A 21,193-nucleotide genomic window follows, 5' to 3' on the forward strand; every position below is an offset into this window, starting at 1 on the left:
CTTCGTGCAGAGGAGGGCAACGAAGCTGGTGAAGGGCCTGGGGAACAAATCCTATGAGGAGCAATTGAAGGGAGCTGGGACTGTTTAGTGTGAGGAGGAGAAGGCTGAGGGGAGACCTCATCACTCTCTACAGCTCCCTGAAAGGACATTGTAGAGAGGTTGGTGCTGGTCTCTCCTCACAGGTGATTAGTGACAGAACAAGAGGGAACGGCTTTAAACTGCAACAGGGGAGGTTCAGACTGGACATGAGGAAAAAATGTTTCCCAGAAAGAGTGGTCAGAGAGTGGAATAGGCTGCCCAGGGAGGGGGTGGAGTCACCATCCCTGGATGTGTTTAAGGGTCGTTTAGATGAGCTGTTGGGGGATGTGGGGTAGGGGAGAACTTTGTAGAGTCGGGCTGAGAGTTGGACTCAATGATCCCAAGGGTCTTTTCCAAACTGAATGATTCTGTAATGCTGCTCAGCTTAGTTGGGCTTAGTCGGGGCTCAGCACAGTGAGCACACAGGGAAATACTCTGAGCTGGAAAACCACAACGCGGAGCCCCCACGACCAACCAAGGCCCCCCAAGGTGTCACACTGTGCTGCCCAGGCTCTGCGCTGAGAGCGGCTGAGGTGCGAAGCAGCTCCTGCTCTTTCCTTTGGGATGTGGCTGGGCTTTGGGCTTCAGGATCCAGCCTGATGTTAATAACTGGCCTCAACACGCGGCGTTGCAAGAGCCATTGTGTTTCTGCCAGCACCAGTTGCTACATCAGCTCGGATATTTAATAGCCAAATGAATGAGCGAACGGAAGTGCGAACGCTTCCGTGCCAGCCATTAAGGCTGCACACACTGCACACAATGTGCTAATCCCCCCGGCCGTAATTGCACCCCAAGGCCCTGGGTGTTTTGGCGCACAGGACTGAAAGGCTTCTGCTGTTTGTGCCGGGTGGCAGAGCCAGCCGGATCCCCCCGGGGCAGCTGATGCTGACCTGAACCGTCCCTGCTCAGGAGCCTGGGAGGGGGTAAGTGTGGTCCTGCCAGCTGCTGCCTGGCTGCTGTCCTTGGGGAGCTGGTGGCCACATCACAGGAGCATCTTAGGACAGAGGCATAAAGATGAGCACACACCAGCACCATGGCACAGGGCTGTGAGCTCCATTCCTGGCTCTGACACTAATTCTGGTGCAGGGTCACCCCTCCAGCACAGGTACGTCTGCCACGCAGACAGCCCAGCCAGCACAGAGCCTCTCTCAGTGGCATGAATTAGCCCACAAATGTGCTCCACGGCACCACGGAGACCTTCCATGGGGCTAGCCGTGCAAGCAGACTGATGGAGCACAGCCCAGCTCTAACCCCCAAAAACGCCAAAAAGCAGAAGCAACTGAGTTATTCTGACTTTTATTTCATTGCTTCTTAGTCCACACAGTTGGTATAAAATCAGAAAAGCAAAGCAAAAAAAAAAAAAAAAGAACAAAAAAAAAAAACCCCAAAATGAAACAAAAACAACAGCAACACGGTGTCTGGAGTCCTCAGGAGGCAGCCTGGGGTCTGCGCAGGTGCCCGTTCAATTCATGGCCAGACACATCGCTGACGCACAGACAGAGGACAGACATCTCGCTCCGGCAGCAAAGACCGACAGGGCTCCACCCAGAGCTGTTTCTGTTCCTCTTGACCACAGGGGGGAAAAAAGGAACCTCAGTTATAAATGCTTTATTAAAAATAATGGTAAGAGCAAGTCTAAGTACAAAAGCAGTTATAGCTCATTTATATTACACAGAATTATTTCTCATTTCTAGCTTTGTTGTTTACCTCAAGATCGTTAACTGAATTTCCAGTGAATAAGGTTAAATGGCTAGCAATATAAGGAATGGTAAATAGATAGCACCATTTCATATATCTGGTATTTGATTTCATAGATATACTGGGTTTGCTTCTTTCTCATCGGTAGTTTAGCTCCACAGCAAAGGATAAAGCACAATTCACGGTTGGGAGCATCAGTGCCCCGGCAGCTCGACTCGGCACGGCACAGCTCGGCACACACCCCAGCCCCACTGGCACGGGCGCCGGGGCACCCCCAGAGCCCAGGCGGGCGAAGGAGGACGCCCATGCTGGACTGCAATTCAACCTAAGTGATTTAAAAGCCCAAATTCCCAGCGGGTGTGGTGGCAAGGCAATGGGACTTAGGCACATAAGTCATTTAGGCACTTGGGGCAATCGAAGCCTTTGCTCCAAAATCCTTCAAACCTTTCGGAAGCGTCTCCCGTCAGATCTGGACGTGCACTTCAGTAACCAGGATCACAGCATGTGGCAGGAATGGGGACCAACCCTCCAGCTGGCGTAAACAGGTGTAACTCCGATTTACGCCAGCCTAAAACCAGTCAGAGCTGGGGATTTCTGATGGTTCCATACGGGCTGGGATGGGGAAGGAGAGTTCAGGTCAAAGAGGATTTTGCATGAGAGAAAAACCACTGCGCTCTTGTTACACTGTTAGGAGTAATAGTTCCTTAGGCACTTGCTTTAGGCTTTAAAACATAGCGTATGGTCAACAAAAGCAAACAATACTATGTACATATATGTAAAAAGTGTTATAAATAGGTTTTTTTAAACCATAGATACTATATACATCTTCAATTAACAAGTAACCCTTTGAGTGTTTCCTTTTGGGGTCGGTTGGGTTTGGTTTTGGTTTTGGTGGGAGGGTTGATTCCTTTTTTTTTTCTCTTTTTTCTCTTTTTCTTTTGGTTAATTTTCTTTTCCGTTTTCTCGTCTATTTTCCCCCGCCTCCGTCTCCTCCGTGGACGTCATAAGTGCCCTTGTCACACCACGTCACCTCCCGCGGCATCACTCGCGCTTCCGTAGGATGACGTAGACGATGCCGCTGGCGAGGGCCAGGGGGAAGGCCATCCACGCCAGGATATAGGCGAAGCCGTAGGAGGTGTTTTCCGAGGCTTGGTGCCAGTCCGTGTGCCTCACTGTGAAGATGGCCGCGCCGCTCATCACACAGAGCCCTGCCGGGGAGGAGCACATAGGAAGGGGTTAGCGATGCCACGCATGGAGTAGTTCCCTGCTGGAAACCCAGAGCCAGAAAGGATAATGTCCAACGCCAGCATGGGAAGCTGGTTTTATTATTGCCCCCTTGTGTCCTGTCTCCCGGAAAACTATGGTACGATTTGGGGGGTGTGATGCTGTGGGCTCTGCCCTGGCTGCAGGTGAGTGGAGATACCTCCGCCAGGCTCAGCAAGCAAAGCAGGATCCCCTGGAGCAGGCAAAGCCACAGCATCTCCTGGGCTAACCCATGTCTCGGGCAAGAAGCAACCCCCAGCTCCAGGCTGCTGCTTCCTGACAAGCCCCACTCCCTTGGGTAGTTTCGTTAAAACCCAGACTGTAGCCTGAAACATCCTGCCAGAGCTGCTGCAAGGTGTCAAACACAAACCTCATTTCTTTTAAAGCATGAAAGTTTATTTATCACCTGCCCAGACAAGCACAGCTGGGGGCCAAGGCTACTCTGGCCAGGTAGGTTTGTGCCCTGCAATCCCCCGTCCTCCTCCAGGGCTGCGTGAGGAGCTCAACTGCAAACCCCGCTCTCTGCAAGCCCCGCTGTGCCTGCGGCTCATCCCTCTTCCCCAGCTCCTGGCGTCCACCCTCACCGGCCACGGGTCAGTGCTGGTCCCCGAGGGCTGTCTGGCCAGGCCCAGGTCCGGTAGGCAGCGTTTAAGCTTTGTTGCAAAAACAACCCATCTGCGCTGGGGACTGCCCAGAGCTAACACAAAGCCACCTCTATTTCTGCCCAAAAACAAGCTCTTTCAGTCAATCCCAGCACTTCTATTATACAGTTGCGGGGCTGTTGTCAGAGCCGAGTTCCAAATCTCCTGCATGGACCTCGGGACCACCTACATTTAACCACCGTGATATTTGAGCTGTAATTCCACTTGACACTGCTCCTTTGTTCTGGGAAAGTGCAGAAGTGGGAATACGTTTCATTAACGCGCCACTGGTGCAATTTCCATTCTGTAAGCACGAGAGCCAACTCCCACTGCCCCAGCCCATGCAGAGAGAGCACAACAATTGTCTGCCGATGCTGGTGGGACAGGGAACAGGCGTGCAGCCACGCCGGTCACCTACAGACAGCAGAAAATACAGCAGCAATTGTCTGCATGAGGAATTTGGCAAAATGGAGGCAATGGTTTCTGCGGCATCTACACTGAATTTGGCCCGGACAACATGCTTGGGGAGTGAAGGGCAGCTGCATTCAGCTGCTTGCACTGATGCAAGCAATGATGCATTACCACTTTAGAGCCTCATTTTAAGAATGCACCCTAGCCTTGCTTTGAAAGGCCAGGAGGGCAAACGCTACCTAAAATCTGTTCCTGCAGCTTTGTGCTTGCTGTCCCAGCTCTCCAGACAAACCAGGCTGGGTGCTGGTGCATGCTCAAGGTCAGCCCTCCAATGTAGGTTTTGGCAAAAAGCTGTGGGATATGTGGAAGGCACAGCCCTCGAGGATGAGCCTACCAGCTGGAGCCTACCTTGAGGCTGGAGAGTGATGGAAAAGTTGGGTCAAACCCTGAGAGGCCCAAACCAATGTCTCTCCCATGCTGGGCTTATACAGCTATGAGAAGTTACCCGTGGATGTGATGGACCCACCAAGGATGGAGGGGAGCTGTTGAGGGCCTTTTGATGCCTTTGTGACAACTGAAATCCCATCAGAGCCAATTAAGCTAGACTTTGGGGCAGGTTTCCAAGCAGTGTGGAGAAGGTGCTGGGGATTCATCCTGTTCTGCCACTGCACCACAGACCCAACTGACCTCATCCATTACTTCTTGCCCTTTCCTCCACCCCCCAGTTCCCCTGAGCCACAGCCAAAGGCGTAGTGGAGACCAGCCCCTGCCCTCCTCCCTGGCTCTCAGGGCACCTCTGCCCAGCTCTGCCACCCAACAGCACCCAGCAGCCCTGCCCCTGGCACCCGCTGGTTCAGGTCCAGCATTGCTGTTGGTCAGGCTCCAAAACTGGAGACCCTCAGCTTTGCTAAGCTGCATCACCCCGGGAGGAGGTGCAGGGCGATGGAGGGCTTCAGGAAGAGCTTTCCCATCCCCTCCCAGAAGGAGGGAGGTCCTCTCCAGCTCTGCTGGAGCTGAGAACAAAGCACTCAAGTGGGTCAGACCCAGTCCCTAGCAGATCTTCAGCAGGGCTTTGTAGTTCCAGGGCTTTGCAAAGCATGGATGGACACCTGCAAAGCTTGAAGGCCACAGGAATTTCCTCTGTTGGCTTTAGACAGTGGTGACCTTCCACAGCAAGCTGCAAGGAGACCATATCAGGTTCAGCTTCTTTGACCACAGCCATCTATACCTCCAGGTGGGATCTCCTGGCAGTGCTGGCACAGCCATGTCCCATTTCCTACCAACAACCCTGAAATTTAGGGTCACAAAGACCACAGTTGCCCTGAGCTCCCTCCTCCAGCCCTACCTGGGTAGAACAACAAGGATGACCACCACTGCCCACCTCTGCATGGTCCATCTGGACTCAGACCTCTGCTTACGGGTCCCCCACACCATAGGGAAGCTTCAGGGGGATCAGGTCACACTTTTCTCGTCCTTCCTACTGGCTGGGGATGGGTTTGACCCGTGCCTCAGGCCCAACAAGGAAAGAGACAGTAGGTCTATGGCCTGACCCTGCATCTGCTTAGGACACCCAGCACAGCATGGACAGGAGAGTTGCAATCCCATTTTCTCTTTCTCTGAGAATGAGGATTCACCAGCAATCACTCAAGAGAGAGAAGCCTTCTGCTCCCAGATCTATTAGACAAGCTCTCAGGCAGATAATTGCATTATTAATGTCCATTTCCCCTCCTTGTCTCCATAGCTGTAATGGGTTTCTACACATCTATCTTTCCAGAGACAGTGAACTGATCTGAACTCATCACCTGCATTATGGCCAAGCAGATACACTTATTATAGATTTCATACCACACTTGCTAATAAACTTGCTCTAAACTTTTCCAGGGTTTGTGAAGGCCAGTTGCTTAGACAATGCTCAGAAACTGTCTAAATTCAGTGAATGAGTTTTTCCACTGATTTAGTGGCAGGACCTATGGTGGCTTTTAGTTTCACATCTAAAGCTCCAGCAAATGATTAGTCTCCTTCCCAGACAGTCTGTCATAATTTAGCCAGAACCTCATTGCACAATTTAATTTTTCTAGTCTGAATGCTTGTAAATCCTCTCCCCTTGGTTTCATACGTGGAAACGTAAACGGAGCCAGTAGCTTTGCAGCATCTATATTTGGAGAACTGCAACGCAGGACATGAACCGTGGCTCATTTCCAGTGCTGAGTTCTTTAAGAGTTAAAAATAGTAGCTGACAGTTCAAAGTCAGCTGGCTCACCCTGCACGCTCCAGCGGCTCTTTGCTGATGTGGAAAGCACCAGGCCCCCTTATGGCAAGTTTATAAATAATCATCGGATCCTCTTTTGCCAAAAGAGGAGCGTCACTACTTCCCCCACCCGCCAGCAGTTGCGGAAGCCTCGCCCAGCCCAGAGAAGGTGGGTCCCAGGGCCAGCATGGCCTCCCAGGACCCTCAGTGCCGCACCCCAAGCCGAGCCGCAGGAGGAGGAGGCAGAGCCCTCAGTCCTGCCTCACCGCCCCGGACCACCGACACAGCTCTGCCACCCTGCCCCTCCGCACCAACCCTCCTGCACCTTCCATGACACAAGGGCAGATGAGCTTGGATGCGTAACGCCCTGACAGACAGATCCCACCCCCGGGTGTGCGACACCTCAACAGACCCAAATTATTCATCCCCTCTTCCCTTCACTGAGCCACACAGGAGCCAGCCCCGTGGCCCTCCTGCTTCTGTACCCAAGAGTGTGCTCGTTTCCACCATTCCCCTTTCCTCTGCTCGAAAGCCCTTTCCCCACCAGTGACAGCCCATCGATCAGCCCCCACTTACCGGCAAGGATTTGGAAGATTCCAGTAATGTAAAACCGCCCGCCCTTGGTGAGCGTGAACAGCTGGCAGAAGAACAGAAACAGGGACAAGACGCTGAAGATGATGGAGAGGATCATCATCGCTTGGACAGACTGCAGCCATTCTGGGGAAAGAAAGACAGACGGAAAGTTCAGAGTGGGCACCACAGATAGTGAGCCCCCACCACAGCCCGTGGCCTCGGCGTCATCCCCTGTGCCACCATCCCTCCCCTGGTTAACGTTGAGTTTCTTAACAGCTGGGGGATGTGGCCACATCCAGCACTGCACCAGCTCCTGAGGTCCTCAGCACGGCCACGATGCTGCCCTGGATTTAAGATGATGCGTGCATGGACCAGCGTGCTGGGGTGAAATGAATTGCGGGGCCACGCACTTCCTCAGGGAGCATTTAGAATAAAATAGGAGCAGAGATATTAGCCCCAAGCTGAAGCCTTCAGAAATCAAGACAAAGCCTCTCCCCCAGCTTCATGTCAGGCCCTGAAAGTTCAGCTAGAAACACAAAAGCCACGTGCAACAAGCCCTGTGACACCAAGGTGGCCAAGCTCAGAGGTAAAATAAACACACAGCGAGTAAAAACACCCTCTGCCCTTGTGGAGTCAAACCTTTTGGAAAGAGCCTTCTCCAGCAGCCAAATGCAGCTGCCTCCCAGAGCAGACCAGTTAAACCAGCCCCTGCATGAGTCACTGCCCAGCTATTTCCAGGCTTCGTGGGTGTGTAACTCCCCGTGTAAAAAAAATATAAATAAACAAGCAAAATGCTGCTCCATCCCATGAGCTGCTGCAGCTTGACAGAAAGAGGCAGTGCCTCACAGCGCCGGGCCGGGGCCGTGCTCACAAATACCTCTGTCTTTCCCTTTCCTTATAAAGTTTGAGAACAAAATGAGCATTCGAAGCCTTCCTTGAGAGGTCTTTAAGGATGTAACATTGATAATTCACCACCAAAGCTAGGCACGGTACAGGCAAAGTGAGGCACAAACTGCCCAGTGAAAGGCAGAAAAACCATTGGGGTGGATCCTCAGACAGGGGAGAATTAGGCAGCACTGAAGTCTAATCCCAGTCCCATGCTCCTGCCACAGTTTTACTCCCACCAGTTTCGCTGCAAGAAACAGCTTTCTGCAGCAAATAGCTGAAATGTAGCAAAACTTCCAAATAAAGCTACTTTTCAGCTCAGCAACCTTCAATACTTGGTGCAGCAAATGAGGCCGTTTGGGACTGCCCAGAGCAGTGTCAGGTCCCAGAGAAGCAATCACGCTTCCCCACTGAGTCCTCACAAGCAGCACTCCTGGAGGTGAGAGTGGAATTTGAGCAGGTACAGCCTTCACCTGGGACAGCAAGGATGAGCCACACCTGTGCCCTTCCAGCAGATCCATGCCTGCAGGGAAAATCCTGTGCAATTTAGAAACGTCTGGCATGTTCCACTTCAGACCATCAATTCTTGGCTTTGCATCTTGCCTCCAGACGTTCATGCACTGGAGCAAATTCAGGCCCCGCTCACCAAAGCAGACTGAAACCACCCAGAGCACCCTCTGCTCTTTGCAGACAGCTTTTTCCTTCCCCTCCATCTCACGATTCCCATTAACGGGCTCTGCTACAGAGCTGCTGCGCTTCACTCGTTTCAGTGCCGCCAGGTTTTACATCCACGTGCGCCAGCAGCTGCCGTGCCTTAGGAAGGAGCAGCTATCACTGCTGTCGCTTCCAGGAAATCCCAGTGTGGTTTTCACACTGATGTGCACACAAAATGTCCCATATATTCCATCTATCTCAGCTAGCCAGGCATGGAAATGGCCCTGCCTCGACCACACCTCACCCTTCAGCTCCAGCCACGCTCACCGGTGGGCAACAGGGGGATGAGGCAGCTCAAGCACTGCTAGAAATCAAGCCATAAATCATTGCTCAGATGGGACTGGAGAAGTATGGTCAGAGGATGTCAGCTGCTGCACTGCAACCTCCTTCCACGCTTCAGCACAGAAAGGGCTCCCATCCCAGGTCTGGGAAGTTGAGCTTCCATCTCACCCCTTCCCAAGCCCTAAAGCCGCGTCCAGCTCCGTGCACCGGCTGAGCCAAAGCCTGCCCGGCCCCAAGCCCTGCAGTTTGGTCCAGGACCCAGGAAGCCAAGTCTTTTGTCATTTCAAAGGCCATAGGATCCGGCCCGGAGAGGAGCCCTTTCTGCTCGGAGGTGGATGCTCCAACTGCCGGTTATTTTAAGAGAAGGCTGTCTAGACGGAAAGCTGAGCTGAGCTGCCCTTTTAATTGCATCCGCCTCCCCATGCCTCTTTTTCGGTTCTGAATGCAAATGATTTATATGGGCCTTGCAAAATCCCATTGTAATAAAGAGCCGTGTCAGAGGAATATAAAGGCAGGCACTGAGAGAGAGGGGAAAGCCCACCGTGACCGGAGGGGTTTCGGCAGCCAGCCGCGCTGCCCTGCTGCAGCCAGAGAGCAGCAGTGGCACGAGCTTGTGAGCAAGGAAATCAAGAGATGAACCCACAGAGCAGAGCTCTGGGCCTGCTCACATCCAGCCCTTTGCTTTTATCGGCCTCCTTTGTAAAAACAAGGGGCAGGATCCCCAGCTCACAACTCAGAGACCCACAAGCACAAGCTGCTATGCTCCCTTAAATCCAAGCCCAGCTGCCCACAGATTTCAGCTGTATTAGGATAGCTAATTGCCTTTCATTCCTTTGAAAACACCACTATAAGTGCAGATAGGATAGCTACCTCCTCAACCCCATATGCTTGTAACACCTTTGCTATTAGTGCTGTGTCCTACCTATAGGCTTTTAAAAATAAAGCAAGTTTCCCACAGGGAGGTCTGGATCCTGTGAGTACCATGGGGCTGTCAGCACTGTTTACTCCTGGACTGTTATTTGTGGTTTCCCTTGGGCAGCGAGTTGGTTATTCCATTTTTCTCCTGCATCTCTTCAGCTCTGTGTTTATATCTTTGTTCTTCAGGAGGAGGAAGAAAAGGAAACAGAGTGGAAATGACAGATAACACCCTGCATGCCACTTCCGGAGAAGACCCACTGGGAGCATTTTTAGAGCCCTTGCAGGCAGTCAGAAACAAAGTAATAAGTTTTTACAAAACAAATGTGAAAATTTCCCTAAGCTCTGCAAGCCCTAATGTGCTCACGCCACCACTTACAACCGCAGGGAAAAGACCTCCCCCCTGCAATGCTGAAGACCACATTTCACTGCCCTAAAGTCTAACGTGAAAGAAAGAAACCCAGAGCACAAATTGAAACTTAGAACAGATACTGACACCTAGGGCAGAAATTGCAGCTGAACCCCCCAGAAAGACAGTAGCTAACCTAACCCCTCCCAGCAAAGCCCCAGCCCTGCTTGTAGGGAGGTTTTATACCCGGACAAGGGGTGCAGCTGAGCAGGATTGACAGGGCAGGCAGAAACTTGCCCTTGGCCAGGAGCAGAGGGCTTTAGGGGACAGGCATTGGCTCCCCAGGGTTTAATTCACTGCTCTGTCGTAGTCACCCTATCCTCTTTTGACCCAGCCAAGGAGAAAGAACAAAGCGCAAACTGAAAAGAAACTTATTTGAGCAATGAGCTTATACACTTGCTGTAAGACATCACTAAATTGGTGTTATGCATTAAAAACCCCCGTGTGCTGTGACCTGCAGCTGATGGTAACATTTTGCACGTATAGTTTTCCCTTTGCAAACTGCACATGCACTCTACCTTGAAAAGCAACCACTTCTGGGGAAGAAAACATGCACTAAGGAGGTGACTGTAGCATATAACATACACAAAACTGGAGGGAGGGGAAATTCATGAGCACATCCGCATGGTAAAACCTGCTCCTTCAGTGCTGCAAACTAAACATCAGCAGGGTCAGGAACAGCATATGCATCTACTGGCACAAAGGCACCAGCCCAGGTCTGCCAGGTAAAGACGTGTTTTCTGAGCAGAGCTTTTCCCAAGCAGGCTCTTGGGCTTCATGCTCTGATCAAGAACCTGAACCTAACTTGCATCCTTGCCTACGAAGCAGACAGGTCACGTCATAAGCGCCGGGGCTTGCAATGGTTTTAAACCTTGATATTGAAACACCCCTTAGGAGGGCTGAAAAAGGGTGAACTGAAGATGCAGAAATACTATCTCAATTGCATCATTCTTCGGGGGCTGAACTTCAGACAGCTGCCCCTTGGCAACTTGCTGTAGCAACTAGAAAGGCAAAAAAAGCTCAGCTACCTGCAGTGCTATTCCTGAGCAGCACAGACCCCACCACCACCACCCACAGCCCCATCGCTCGAAGTGAACATCTCTCCCGTTGAGGAGAGCAGCATCACAGTTCATCAGCCACATCCAGCAGAGCCACTAAGCTCTCCTAGGGAAAAAAGAGCTCAGTGACATTGCAACTTTCTTCTGCTTCGGTCCCAGACCTCCCACCAGCACGAGGTCAAACCTTCCCCAGCTGGGCTGCTGGATGCTCAAGCTGGGAAAAGCAGGTTTTTCACTCAACAGTTGCTCCTTTGCTATCTTTCTACGTCCACTCCCTGGTGCTGGATTGAGGTATTCCTGGAAATCCCAACAGAAAAGCGGGATTTTAAAGCGCTCCCAAGGTATTTGTAAGGGCCAGAGAATGAGCAGGTGGGAAACACAGGGGCTGTGGGGAGGCAGTGAATGAACACGGTGCTGCAATTCTTGTCCAAGACTTCCTGGTCCTCTTCTGTAGCTCGCTTCAGAAGCAGATTAAACCCTCAAAGCCCTCTTTTCTCCTCTTGTCCTCTTTTCCTCTCAGCTATCCTCCCTTTTGCCTTGTCCTTGAAGCTCCATCCAAGGAATCCTTGAGGCCAGGAGGTCCATAGTTCTCCAGAGCTGCCACATGCAGATGTCACATCAGACCGTCAAAACTCACGTCCCGCAGAGGCAACTGCTGGTGCTGCCAAGGCAGCAGAAGGCTGCTGGCACCATGGAGAACATCTTCCAACAGCTCCACAGTGCCTAAGCCAGCTCCTCTCCAAGACCCTTGGCGTGGTGGCTCTGACCTCCTTTTGGCTTGTGTGCGAGAGCAAGCTGAGGCAGTAGATACATCATTTCAGGCTCAGGTCCTCTGTAAGGCTTAGGTATCGATTGCCACTGATTTCAAGTCCAGGCACCAGGAGCAGGGTTGGGGAGCAGTGGTGCCCTGACCCGCAGTTGCAGGGCTGCACTCAGCCTGTGGCCACCCGGACACCCAACATCAAGGCCAAACAAATGTTGGATTAAGAGTCATCCAGCACTGCACTCGATGGTGAACTCCCCCACCCATTCTTCTGGTTCTGCAGTCATAGTTTGCCCACAGGTTTGCCTTCTTCCTTCCTTTTTGCTCTTCTCCTATGGGCCAAAGCCCCCACCCAGCACAGAAGGTTGACTGACCCCCCCCTTATGCAGAAAGAGGGGACCCAAAGAGCTCTGGAGCAGCCAAGAGCAGGGAAAACAAGCACTGCTTCCCACCTCTTCTTATCAGATGCTCTTTGTAAGAAGAACAAGCAAAACCAAAAACCTGGTTTTAAGCAGAGGAAATCCCTTTCGTATCAGAGACAACAACGTTATGGCAGAAACTGATCTGAAATACAAAATATTCTCCTGGAATGCCCCACAGTTTATTTGAGACAACTAAGGGGCAAGCTACAGTCACTCACAAGCTGGCAGAGAGGGGTTCAACCCTGCCCAAATGAAGCCAACGTTATCTATCATTAATGACGAAGCAGGTGCCTCAGACCCACACACTGCTGAGGTTAAAAGCTGGCTCTTTGCTGCTCTGTTGCCAACTGCAGAGACCCTGAAGGACCAGAAATGGCCCCAAATCAGGATATCTGTACACATGGTCCGTACGCTGAATGGGGCCAGCTGATGGCTAGCTGTAGTACAAAATACTGCAAGTACAAAGGCGATGCGCTGTCACACAAACAAGCCATACATTATTTACTGCATGGCTTCATTATATCAGATTCAGCATCCTTAAGTGCAGGTAATTTCTTGCTAGTTTGAAGCTGCCCAGCAGAATAAAGCAAAAGGCTGCAACAGCGCTGTGCCCGCAGACTCAGCAAGATGCAGAGCGTAAGGGCAGAAGGTAACTTTAGCATTCAGTAAAAATCCTTTAACTTCTAATTTGCAGGGGTGACTGGACTACCGCCTCCATCTCACTCTCCTGCACTAGGAAGTGTCCCTTCACCAGTGACAAATTCTCCAACTCTTGATCCAGTTTTTGCAGTCTCAGTTCTTCCAGTGGACTGCACGGGAATTTGCCCCCATCTCTTTGTGTTCAGATATTTTATACTAAATCTCAATAATGGAATTGGATATTGAGAAATAACCTTTCTCAGTGCAAGGGTTCAATGCAGCCTCACAACATCATTTTCAGCCACAAAAAGGATTACAGCAAGTGAAATGGCACCTCCATCTCTCCATCACTTTTCTATGTCACGCGAGTCCGGCATTGCTGGAAGAAAGAGTTTGAAAAAATAAGGGCAGCAAAGCCCCTCTGGGGGTTCTGACAGAGCAAAAGCAACAGGTTCAGATGCTTCAGTTATGCATTTTAAAGTGGAGAAGGAGCAGTGCAACTCCTCCTAGGAACACCTGATGGGTCAGGGCACAGATGCCCCTGCCTCGTGCCAGGGATGAAGATTTTTCCTGCCTCCTTCAGTGCAAAGAAAATGCATTTCAAGCACCATCAGTGCTGCCTCGGGCCCTGTCTGCCAGAGCAAAGGGGGTCTGGAAGAGTGGAGGTCAGTGCAGGGCAATCCCCTGGTGCATGGCAGTGCCTGCCCCATCAATGGGAGATCCATCCCTGCCCGCCCAGGCTGTCCAGGGCAGATGTCTGCGCTGGGCAACCCACCTGGGCTTTGCTTGTGGCCATCACATCAGCAAATCATCAGCATCATACAGCTCACAGCACTTGGTAACCATGAGGACTGGCAGCCTGTGCATTTCTCAAGGTTTGGGGTTTTCTTTTCCCATTAAAAAAGTCAAAAAACACCAGCCTGACTGTGAACAAGCCAGTCATGTAAAAGTCACAAAGCAGCAACAGGAGAAATGGTAAGAAGACAACAGGAAAAATGTCTTCTGAAGTTACAGAAGGATGTTGGGATCTCCACGGAGGTCCCTGCTGCTTCCCTGCATTTGGCATTCCCACCAAAATAGAGGAAGAGCAGTAGAAAGTAGCAGAAAAAAAAAACCTTCTTGCTTGCATGAAAAATTCAGTTGTGGAGAGAAAAGGCCATTTTTTGAGGAAAAAAATATCGCTGTCTGGAAATTTGGGGTGGAATCTACTGAAGAACACTTGAGCGGCTCAGGTCCGGCGGCGTGCCCCGCGTCTGCAGTGGGATCGCACAGCTGGGGGCTGGCGTGCAGCCGTGCCGACGCACAATTCTGGGATTCAGAGCTGAATTCTTGAGATAAGTCTTTTCCAGGAATGTCTGACAACGCAAACGAAGCAAAGATTGCAACATTTTTTCCATAGTTCTCGGCCTCTTGAAAAAAAAAAGTCATTATCTAACAAGCAAACGGAGAAACCGAAGCAACAAGCAGGCAGTTGTAAAAGGCGAAGCAGTGGGCATCTGCCCCCGACCCGGCGCTTCCTCCCTCCCTGCGCTTGCTCCCATCAGGACAGCCCAGCCCTTACATGTCCAGGGGGTTCAAGCTGTGCCAAGAGGAATTCGGGAGGTGGGAGCTCAGCTCCCCTGAGGCCAGCTCCAGCCTGTGCCCAAGGTCTGTTAATGTCCCGGGGAGCCGCGGTCCAACAGTCCTCCTGCGGTCAACCCTTGGGTTGTTTTGCTGCTTATTCCATCCCCATGGGATGATCTGTAAGGTTAGGAGCACAGTCCCAAACCTGCCCCAGTGTTAGACGCAAGCAAATCTTGCTGGCATCTGGCTTTAGGAAGTTCAGCTTCTCGCTGGGCATCCACGTAACGGTCACCTAAACAAAAGGGTCCCTGTGCGGCAGCACAGCAGGCGAGAGGAGGCTCGTCCATCCTCACTGTGCTGAGACCAAGGGCAGCATCTCAGCACAACAAACCCACCGCTCCGGTGCTACGGCAGAACCCCCAAAGCCCCCATCCGTGCTGAAAACACAAGACCCAGCCCTACCTAATTCCACAGATTCTGAGTACTGAGTACCACTCCTTCGCAAAACGAGAGGAAGACAAAACTGCACTACGGCGGCCACTGCGATGGCCAGAAGAAAAACTGCCTCTAAAGACCAAGTTCTGCCAAAATTCCCAAACGAGGATTTCTTGCTCTTAGCCCAGAGCAGACCTTGGCACTCTGCGATTAACCGTTAAGCACCATCCTTGGCACATTCACAGAGAAACAAATTCCTAAGGCTTTCCACAACCCAGCGTAGCATGCACAGCCCGTGTTTTGAAAGATATTTAAATGAGAACAGTTTGTGGGATTTGGTATAGGATATTTCGTATTTTTTGAAAGTAAGCATATTCCTAGCAAAGAGAGTTTAAGAAACATAACAACGACCAGGCAGGGGATGAGCACGAGCCTCGGAGCTGGCCCTGCCACAGCATCCCTTCCCCATGTCCCCGCTATCACTCCGAATAGTGGCCGACTGCAGCTGGGAGCGAGGGGCTCGGAGACAGGCAGCGGGGGGGAGGCACAGGGACCCACGGGAAAGGACACTGCGTGGTATTTTTATTCTGTTTTAACAAACAGATTTTAAAAGCCTCACGTAAGCCTAGGAAATATCTTTTCATTTTGCATTCCGACAGCACCGGTGAGCTCTGGATCCTCCATCCAGGGTCTGACCAGATGAGGAGCAGCACTGCTCCCACACCCTGCCGTGGGGTGGATGGGGCAGAAGCTTTTGCCTAAGCAAAACCCCCTTCTCCTGATGTCAGAGCAGAGCCTTCATATGAGTAAGAGCTTGCAGAGAGCTCTTTAAGACTTGAGCACAATGCACCCCTACTCAAAGAGCAGCCCACTGAGGCACCTTATCAACCAAACTCAGCTGCTTGACCACATTTGTATCAGGGCCATCTTGACTAGAGTCCCTTTAATGATAAAAAAATCATCGCTGGCAAGGATCCAGAGGGAAGGGCCTCTCTGAGCAGCTTCTGGGAACGGGGCAATATAGAGATGCAACACCCAGCAGGACACTCACACGTGGAGAAAACCATCCCAACTGCATTTCGGACAAGCCCCTCTCAACACTGACAACTCCCCGACACACAGCATCCTGCAAACACCCAGAAAAAGCAGCGCAGGTTTGAAAAGCATAAGATTTGGAGAGGTTTTCCAGCCCTCAGCTCTGGGACTCTGGGGGGCGGGGGGCAATCGCTGCCTTTTATTTCAAAGCGCCAGGTCAGCAGTTTTGGAGCACGCGTGAATGGCGGTGAAGCAGCCTGCCTACGCTGCAGATAGCCAGCCCCAGCCAACTGCTGATGAAGGACATGGCTCCAGAAGGCTCCTGGGCTGGGACAGGGTCCAGCTGCTTCCCGGCCGGCCTGGACACCACCAGGCGTCAGCAGAGGCCCGCGGCGGTGGCTGCGCTCCCACCCAAACCAGAGCCTGGGCCTGTGCAGGGAAACCCACCGCTGCTTCCAGCCAGAGCAAGAGGGGAGTTTTGCTCCCCGCAGGCTGGGGACTGGGGTGACGTGAACCTCCAAAACCCTCTGACAGCCTCCCATCACCACAAGACCCTCTGACAGCATTTCATGCTACAACCGTTCCTGCCTTGCCAAGCCCACGTGGCATCGGTTTGCTCCTGTGCCAGGACCGTGTTTCCGGCGTAGCGTGACTGTTCCCAGTGACATCGGCATGATTCACGACTGGTTTCACTGGGGGTTACACTGGGAGAATCTGTTTCCAGGGAAAAGCAAAAACCCAAGCTAACTGAAAACAAATGCTGGACACAGCACCACTGGCATTAGCCCTGTCTTCGGGGAAACTGAGGCACAGGCTTGCCTGCCCCCCCGAGCACATATTTACTGTTACTGGTAGCACTAAGTGCCCTGGAAACTCTGTGTCACGGTGTCTTAGCAAGCACTCCTCCCCCGCTGACCTCACCAAACAGGGATGTCACCCAGCATGACATCAGCTTTCACCCGGCGTAGTCCAGAGGTGGCTGCTCAGCCACCCCAGATGTGCAGGTGCCACAGGGGCCGTTTCAGCAGCTGGATGAAGAAGGACCCAAGCACTCAGCACATCCCACACGCGGTGAGGACTGTGCCCAAAACCAGCCTGTCACAGCAGCACAAAGCAGGGCGGCTCTCTACAGAGGGGACAGGGTGTCCTCGGGGCACCACGTGCGTCTTTAAAACCCTCTCACAACCAGAGCAAGAGGGAGCCACGCTGAAAATGGCCTCTCCACTCCCAGCACTGCAACAGCCACCCAGCAAACCCCCTCCAAGGGCTGCCCCATGTCTGTACAGCCAAGTGTAATCGAAATGGGGTAATAACAGGAGACCACCAAAAAGCACGCAAGCCAGTCACCTCTGCTGCGGCGGAGCGTGCTGAACACCCTGCCACGGGGCCACTGGGAGCTGCCCCACAGCTCGGGGGCAGAGCATTGAGCATGGGGTCTGGTACCGATGCTAAACCGCATCACAACCTCAGGGACTGCCAAGGTGGGGGGGAACAATCCCCCTGCTGCTGGGAACACAGCGGGGCCCTGTCCCTCCATCTGGGGACCAAGCAGAGGAGGCAAGGGGAAGGGGTGGGAGGGAACAACTTCAGCGGGGTGCAAGGAAAAGCAAGAGGGAATCACAAATAACCTGCAAAGGCAAATCCCCCCTGATTTCCTAAGTCTGGGGAGGAGAATAAAAGCGAGGGGCAGCAGCAGCCCTGATTGCCGGGGAGCACTCACCGTTCGTGGACGACGTCAGGCAGTGGAAGACGCTACTGGAGGTGCAGTTCTGCCAGAGGTCCGCCGTGTGCCCGCCGTTCACCAGCCATTGCTGCAAAGAGACGCAGCCCCATCAGCAGGGCCCTGGCAGGCAGCCGTGTGCCCCCCCCCGGCTTCGGCACCGAGCAGCCCCGGCACGTACCGGCACGCGCGTGCTTTTCTTTAGAAAGGGCTTTGGAAAGTAAATACTGATATTTGCTTTTAGCTGCTTTCACCTCAACGGCAGAAAAACAGAAGCTCTTTATTCGCCTCAAACATGGACCAAGTCCCACGGGGGACGCACACTTCCCTCCCCTCCGCCGTCCTCGCCTGGTGCTTGGCCGGGCTATTTGAATGTTCCACGTGATTTCTAACGACTCGGAAGATTTTTGTAACGTCTTCTACTACTATCACCACCCAAAAAAAAAAAAAAATACGGGAAAGAAGAACCTGGTGAAGCAAGCCTGGAACTCACCAGCTCCACAAAACCAACGCCTTAAAACCAAGTCAAACCTCTTCCTAAGTAGATGACATGCTCACTGGGCTCTACACCAACACTGTGCTGGGAACCCTCTGCGCAGCATCCAGCCCTCAATCTTCCCACTGCTTGCAAAGCTTAAGCCTTGAAAATCACCCGTCTGGGTTAGGAGACAGAGGCTGTCCCTAATTCACAGCCCCAAAGGAGCAGAGCTGGAGAGCAGAGCTGCTGGTGCTGAGGAGCCGGTGCCCAAACCAGCCCCGTTTCGCTGGGTTTTGCTCGGACTGGCTGTACTGGTCCCACGGGCTGAAGCCCATTAGCAGGTGGAGCTCCTTTAGGACAGAGGAGTGCAGTGTCACCCCCAGGAGGGCATTTTGGGTGCTCTGAGGCTGCTCCCTGATGCCAGCCAGCCTGGGGATGATGAGGAGATGGGCTTCAGCAGTGCTCTCCTCTGTACTAGCACCGGCTGCGGCACCCGGCCAAGCGACCCACCAGCTACACCTGACAGCACAAACACGGGAAGAGCTTTCTGTGCAAAACGCTCCAAACCCCACTGTTAGTAAAGCTTTCCTGCTAAGAGCTAGGCTGGAAAATAAAACACAAATAAAACCACCACTTTCTGGTCTTGCCATGCCATGGCACCCCCCGGTGCCGGAAGACACCCCGTACTTACGCTAACGATGGTGGAGACGAAGAGGAGCACCAGCACGGTGACGTGGAGCACGATGATCCCCAGCAGCAAAAGCAGCATCTTGGCGGTGGTGGGGGGCAGAACTGGAGGGGGAGAGGGGGAGAGGGATGCTGCTGAGTGTGTGTGAGTGTGTGTGTGTGTGTGCGCGGGGCCCGTTCCGCCGATGGCAGGAGCCCGCCCGGCCCCGGGGAATGTCAGGGCAGCGCCCCCCTCCCGGCCTTCGTCCCGCGGGCCCCCCCGACGGAGGGGGGGTCCGAGCCCTCTGCCCGGACCCACTCCCGGACACCCTCAGGGAGCCTCCGAGCTCTTCCCCCGAGTCTGCACCCCCAAGCCCTCTCACCGAGGGGGCTTCTCCAGCCCCCCTCCCGTGGGGACTCCCCGGGGGGGGCTTCCCCGAGGGGGCTCCCCCTGCCTCTCTCCTCTGAGGGGGGCTCCCATCTCTCTCGTCGAGGGGAGCGTGCTCCTCGGCACCCCCGGGGGAAGGGTCTATCTCAGCGCATCTTATTCAAGGGGCTACCTCGGCCCCTCTCCGCCGGGAGTGGGGGGGGTCCCCTGCCGGGGACCCATGGGACCACCGGGGACGATTTGCCGGCCCCTTTCCCCAGGGGAGGCTTTCCCCGGCCCATTTTCCCTGGCGACCCCCGGGGAGGGGGCGTCTAACTCGGCCCATCTCACCCGACGGGGCTACCTCGGCCCCTCTCCTCTGGGTGTCCCCCCAACCCATCTCCCCTCAGCACCCTCGGCAGGGGCTCTCTTGGACCCTGTCCCCCCGGGGGGCGGCGGGGGGGGGGGGTTGTCCCCAGCCCGTCTCCCCTCGGGATTCTCGGAGAGGAGGGAGGGGTTGCCCTGACCCCCTGTCCCTCAAGGACCCCCGCAGGGGGGGGTGTCCCCAGTCCCTCTCCCTTGCGGTCCCCCAGAGGCTCTCTCCGGCCCCTCTCCCCCTCGGGGTGGCTGTTCCCCTCCCCGGGGGAGCGCGCAGCGACGGCGGCCCCCCAGCAGCCGCCCCCCCTCCCCAGCCCGGCTGGCGGAGCGGGCCGGGCCGGGCCGGGCCGTACTCACGTCGCGGCGGGGCCGAGGGGCGCTGGCGGCGGCGCGGAGCGGAGCGGAGCGGGCGGCGGGAGCGGGCGGCGGCGCTGTCAAGTTTCCCCTTTAACCGGGGCCACCGCCCCGCTTGCGTCTGCGGGACGGGGAGGGCTCTGCGGCGGCGCCCGCCGCTCCTCCTATAAATGCGGCAGCGCCCGGGCCCCGGCCCGCCTGCCCCCGAGCCCCCGGCCCGGAGTCACCCACGGCCGTCCCCATCCCCATCCCCCGCGCACACGCACGGCCCCTCCCGCCGGGCAGCGGGGCGGATTTTGGGGACATCCCCCCCACGGCCTGGGCTGCCCCCCCTCTCTTGCTTCCCCACGAGGGACCCCAGCGAGGATTCCCCGGCGTGGGGAGCCCCCGCGGAGGAGGTTGGGGGTGACGGGGGGGACACACACCCCGCCGGGAGGCGGCTCTGCCCCGTTCCGCTTTCCTCGGTGGGTGGGTGGGTGGGTGCGTGTCGGGGAGCGGGTGACACCCACGGCCGCGGAAGGCGGGCGGTGCCCTGGGCAGGATCCGGCCCGTGTCCCGCGGCTGAGCGGATCAGTAACTGCGGGGGGGGGGCTGGCAGGGAGCGCTCCTCTCCCAGGGCGGCACGGGGAGGGGGACACGGCCAGCAGGCAGGTTACACGGGAGGACAGAGCCGCGGCGGAGGCAGTTTGTGGAGCCCCGGACCACCCAACCCGTGGGGCAGGATCTGGGGAAGGAGCGGCTGTGCCGAAGCCGAGGGGGAGGTCGCCTCTGACTTACACAGCGCGGCTGCGTCCAGGGAAGTGACACCTTTGCAATTTGCTCCTGCGATGGCAATGGGATTCTGGTGCTTGGGCGGGAGTTTTTTAGCACTTGAAAGCCAAATTCTGTGGAACTGAGCAACTTTTTGCTAAACGGAGAGTGAGGTTTTCCAAAAGCGCTTAGGTGCTCGGAGAAAGAGGTGGTGGTGCTCGGGTACAGCAGCCTTCACTCATTCCTCAACCACAGCTAATCTGTTGAAATAAACCTCACACCCCCCCCCCCCAATAGTCCCTGCAGGCCTCCTGAGCACTCCTGGGAGTCCTGAGCACTAGCACCAACCTCCCCATCACCTCTGCCCTCTTCACGCACCAGCTCCAAACTAGTCCTGCTTTGTTGCAGAGACAAGGGAATTCAGCATCCAGCCACTGAAACTGTAAAT

At 54.3% G+C, this 21,193-nt stretch overlaps 1 protein-coding gene across 2 annotated transcripts; it reads right to left on the minus strand.

Annotated features, from left to right (window-relative positions):
- Positions 1-1,358: 1,358 nt before the first annotated feature.
- PMP22 (peripheral myelin protein 22) lies at positions 1,359-20,103 on the minus strand. Of its 2 annotated transcripts, XR_012626002.1 has the most exons (6): positions 19,999-20,103; positions 18,922-19,022; positions 17,753-17,843; positions 6,916-7,056; positions 2,221-2,984; positions 1,359-1,643 (listed from the first exon to the last, which is right to left on the minus strand). XR_012626002.1 is itself a non-coding variant. In XM_074847510.1 (5 exons), the coding sequence occupies exons 2-5, from the start codon at positions 18,997-18,999 to the stop codon at positions 2,818-2,820; spliced, it is 477 nt and encodes a 158-aa protein (XP_074703611.1). In that variant the 5' UTR covers positions 19,000-19,022; positions 19,999-20,103; the 3' UTR covers positions 1,672-2,817. The 2 variants fall into 2 exon arrangements, 1 of the variants encoding a protein (XP_074703611.1); XM_074847510.1 differs by lacking the exon at positions 1,359-1,643 and having other exon boundaries at positions 1,672-2,984.
- Positions 20,104-21,193: the final 1,090 nt, after the last annotated feature.

This window comes from Strix aluco, chromosome 21 (assembly GCF_031877795.1).
Source record: "Strix aluco isolate bStrAlu1 chromosome 21, bStrAlu1.hap1, whole genome shotgun sequence".
Taxonomy (NCBI): Eukaryota; Metazoa; Chordata; class Aves; order Strigiformes; family Strigidae; genus Strix; species Strix aluco.

Excerpts from the sequence above, each read along its gene's own strand:
- PMP22 (XM_074847510.1), bottom strand. The coding sequence starts at position 18,999 with ATGCTGCTTTTGCTGCTGGGGATCATCGTGCTCCACGTCACCGTGCTG. Across the intron at positions 17,844-18,921 it reads TCGTCTCCACCATCGTTAGC|CAATGGCTGGTGAACGGCGG; the intron begins GTAAGTACGGGG and ends GTCTCTTTGCAG. Across the intron at positions 2,985-6,915 it reads AATCTTCCAAATCCTTGCCG|GGCTCTGTGTGATGAGCGGC; the intron begins GTAAGTGGGGGC and ends CCTCCCCGGCAG.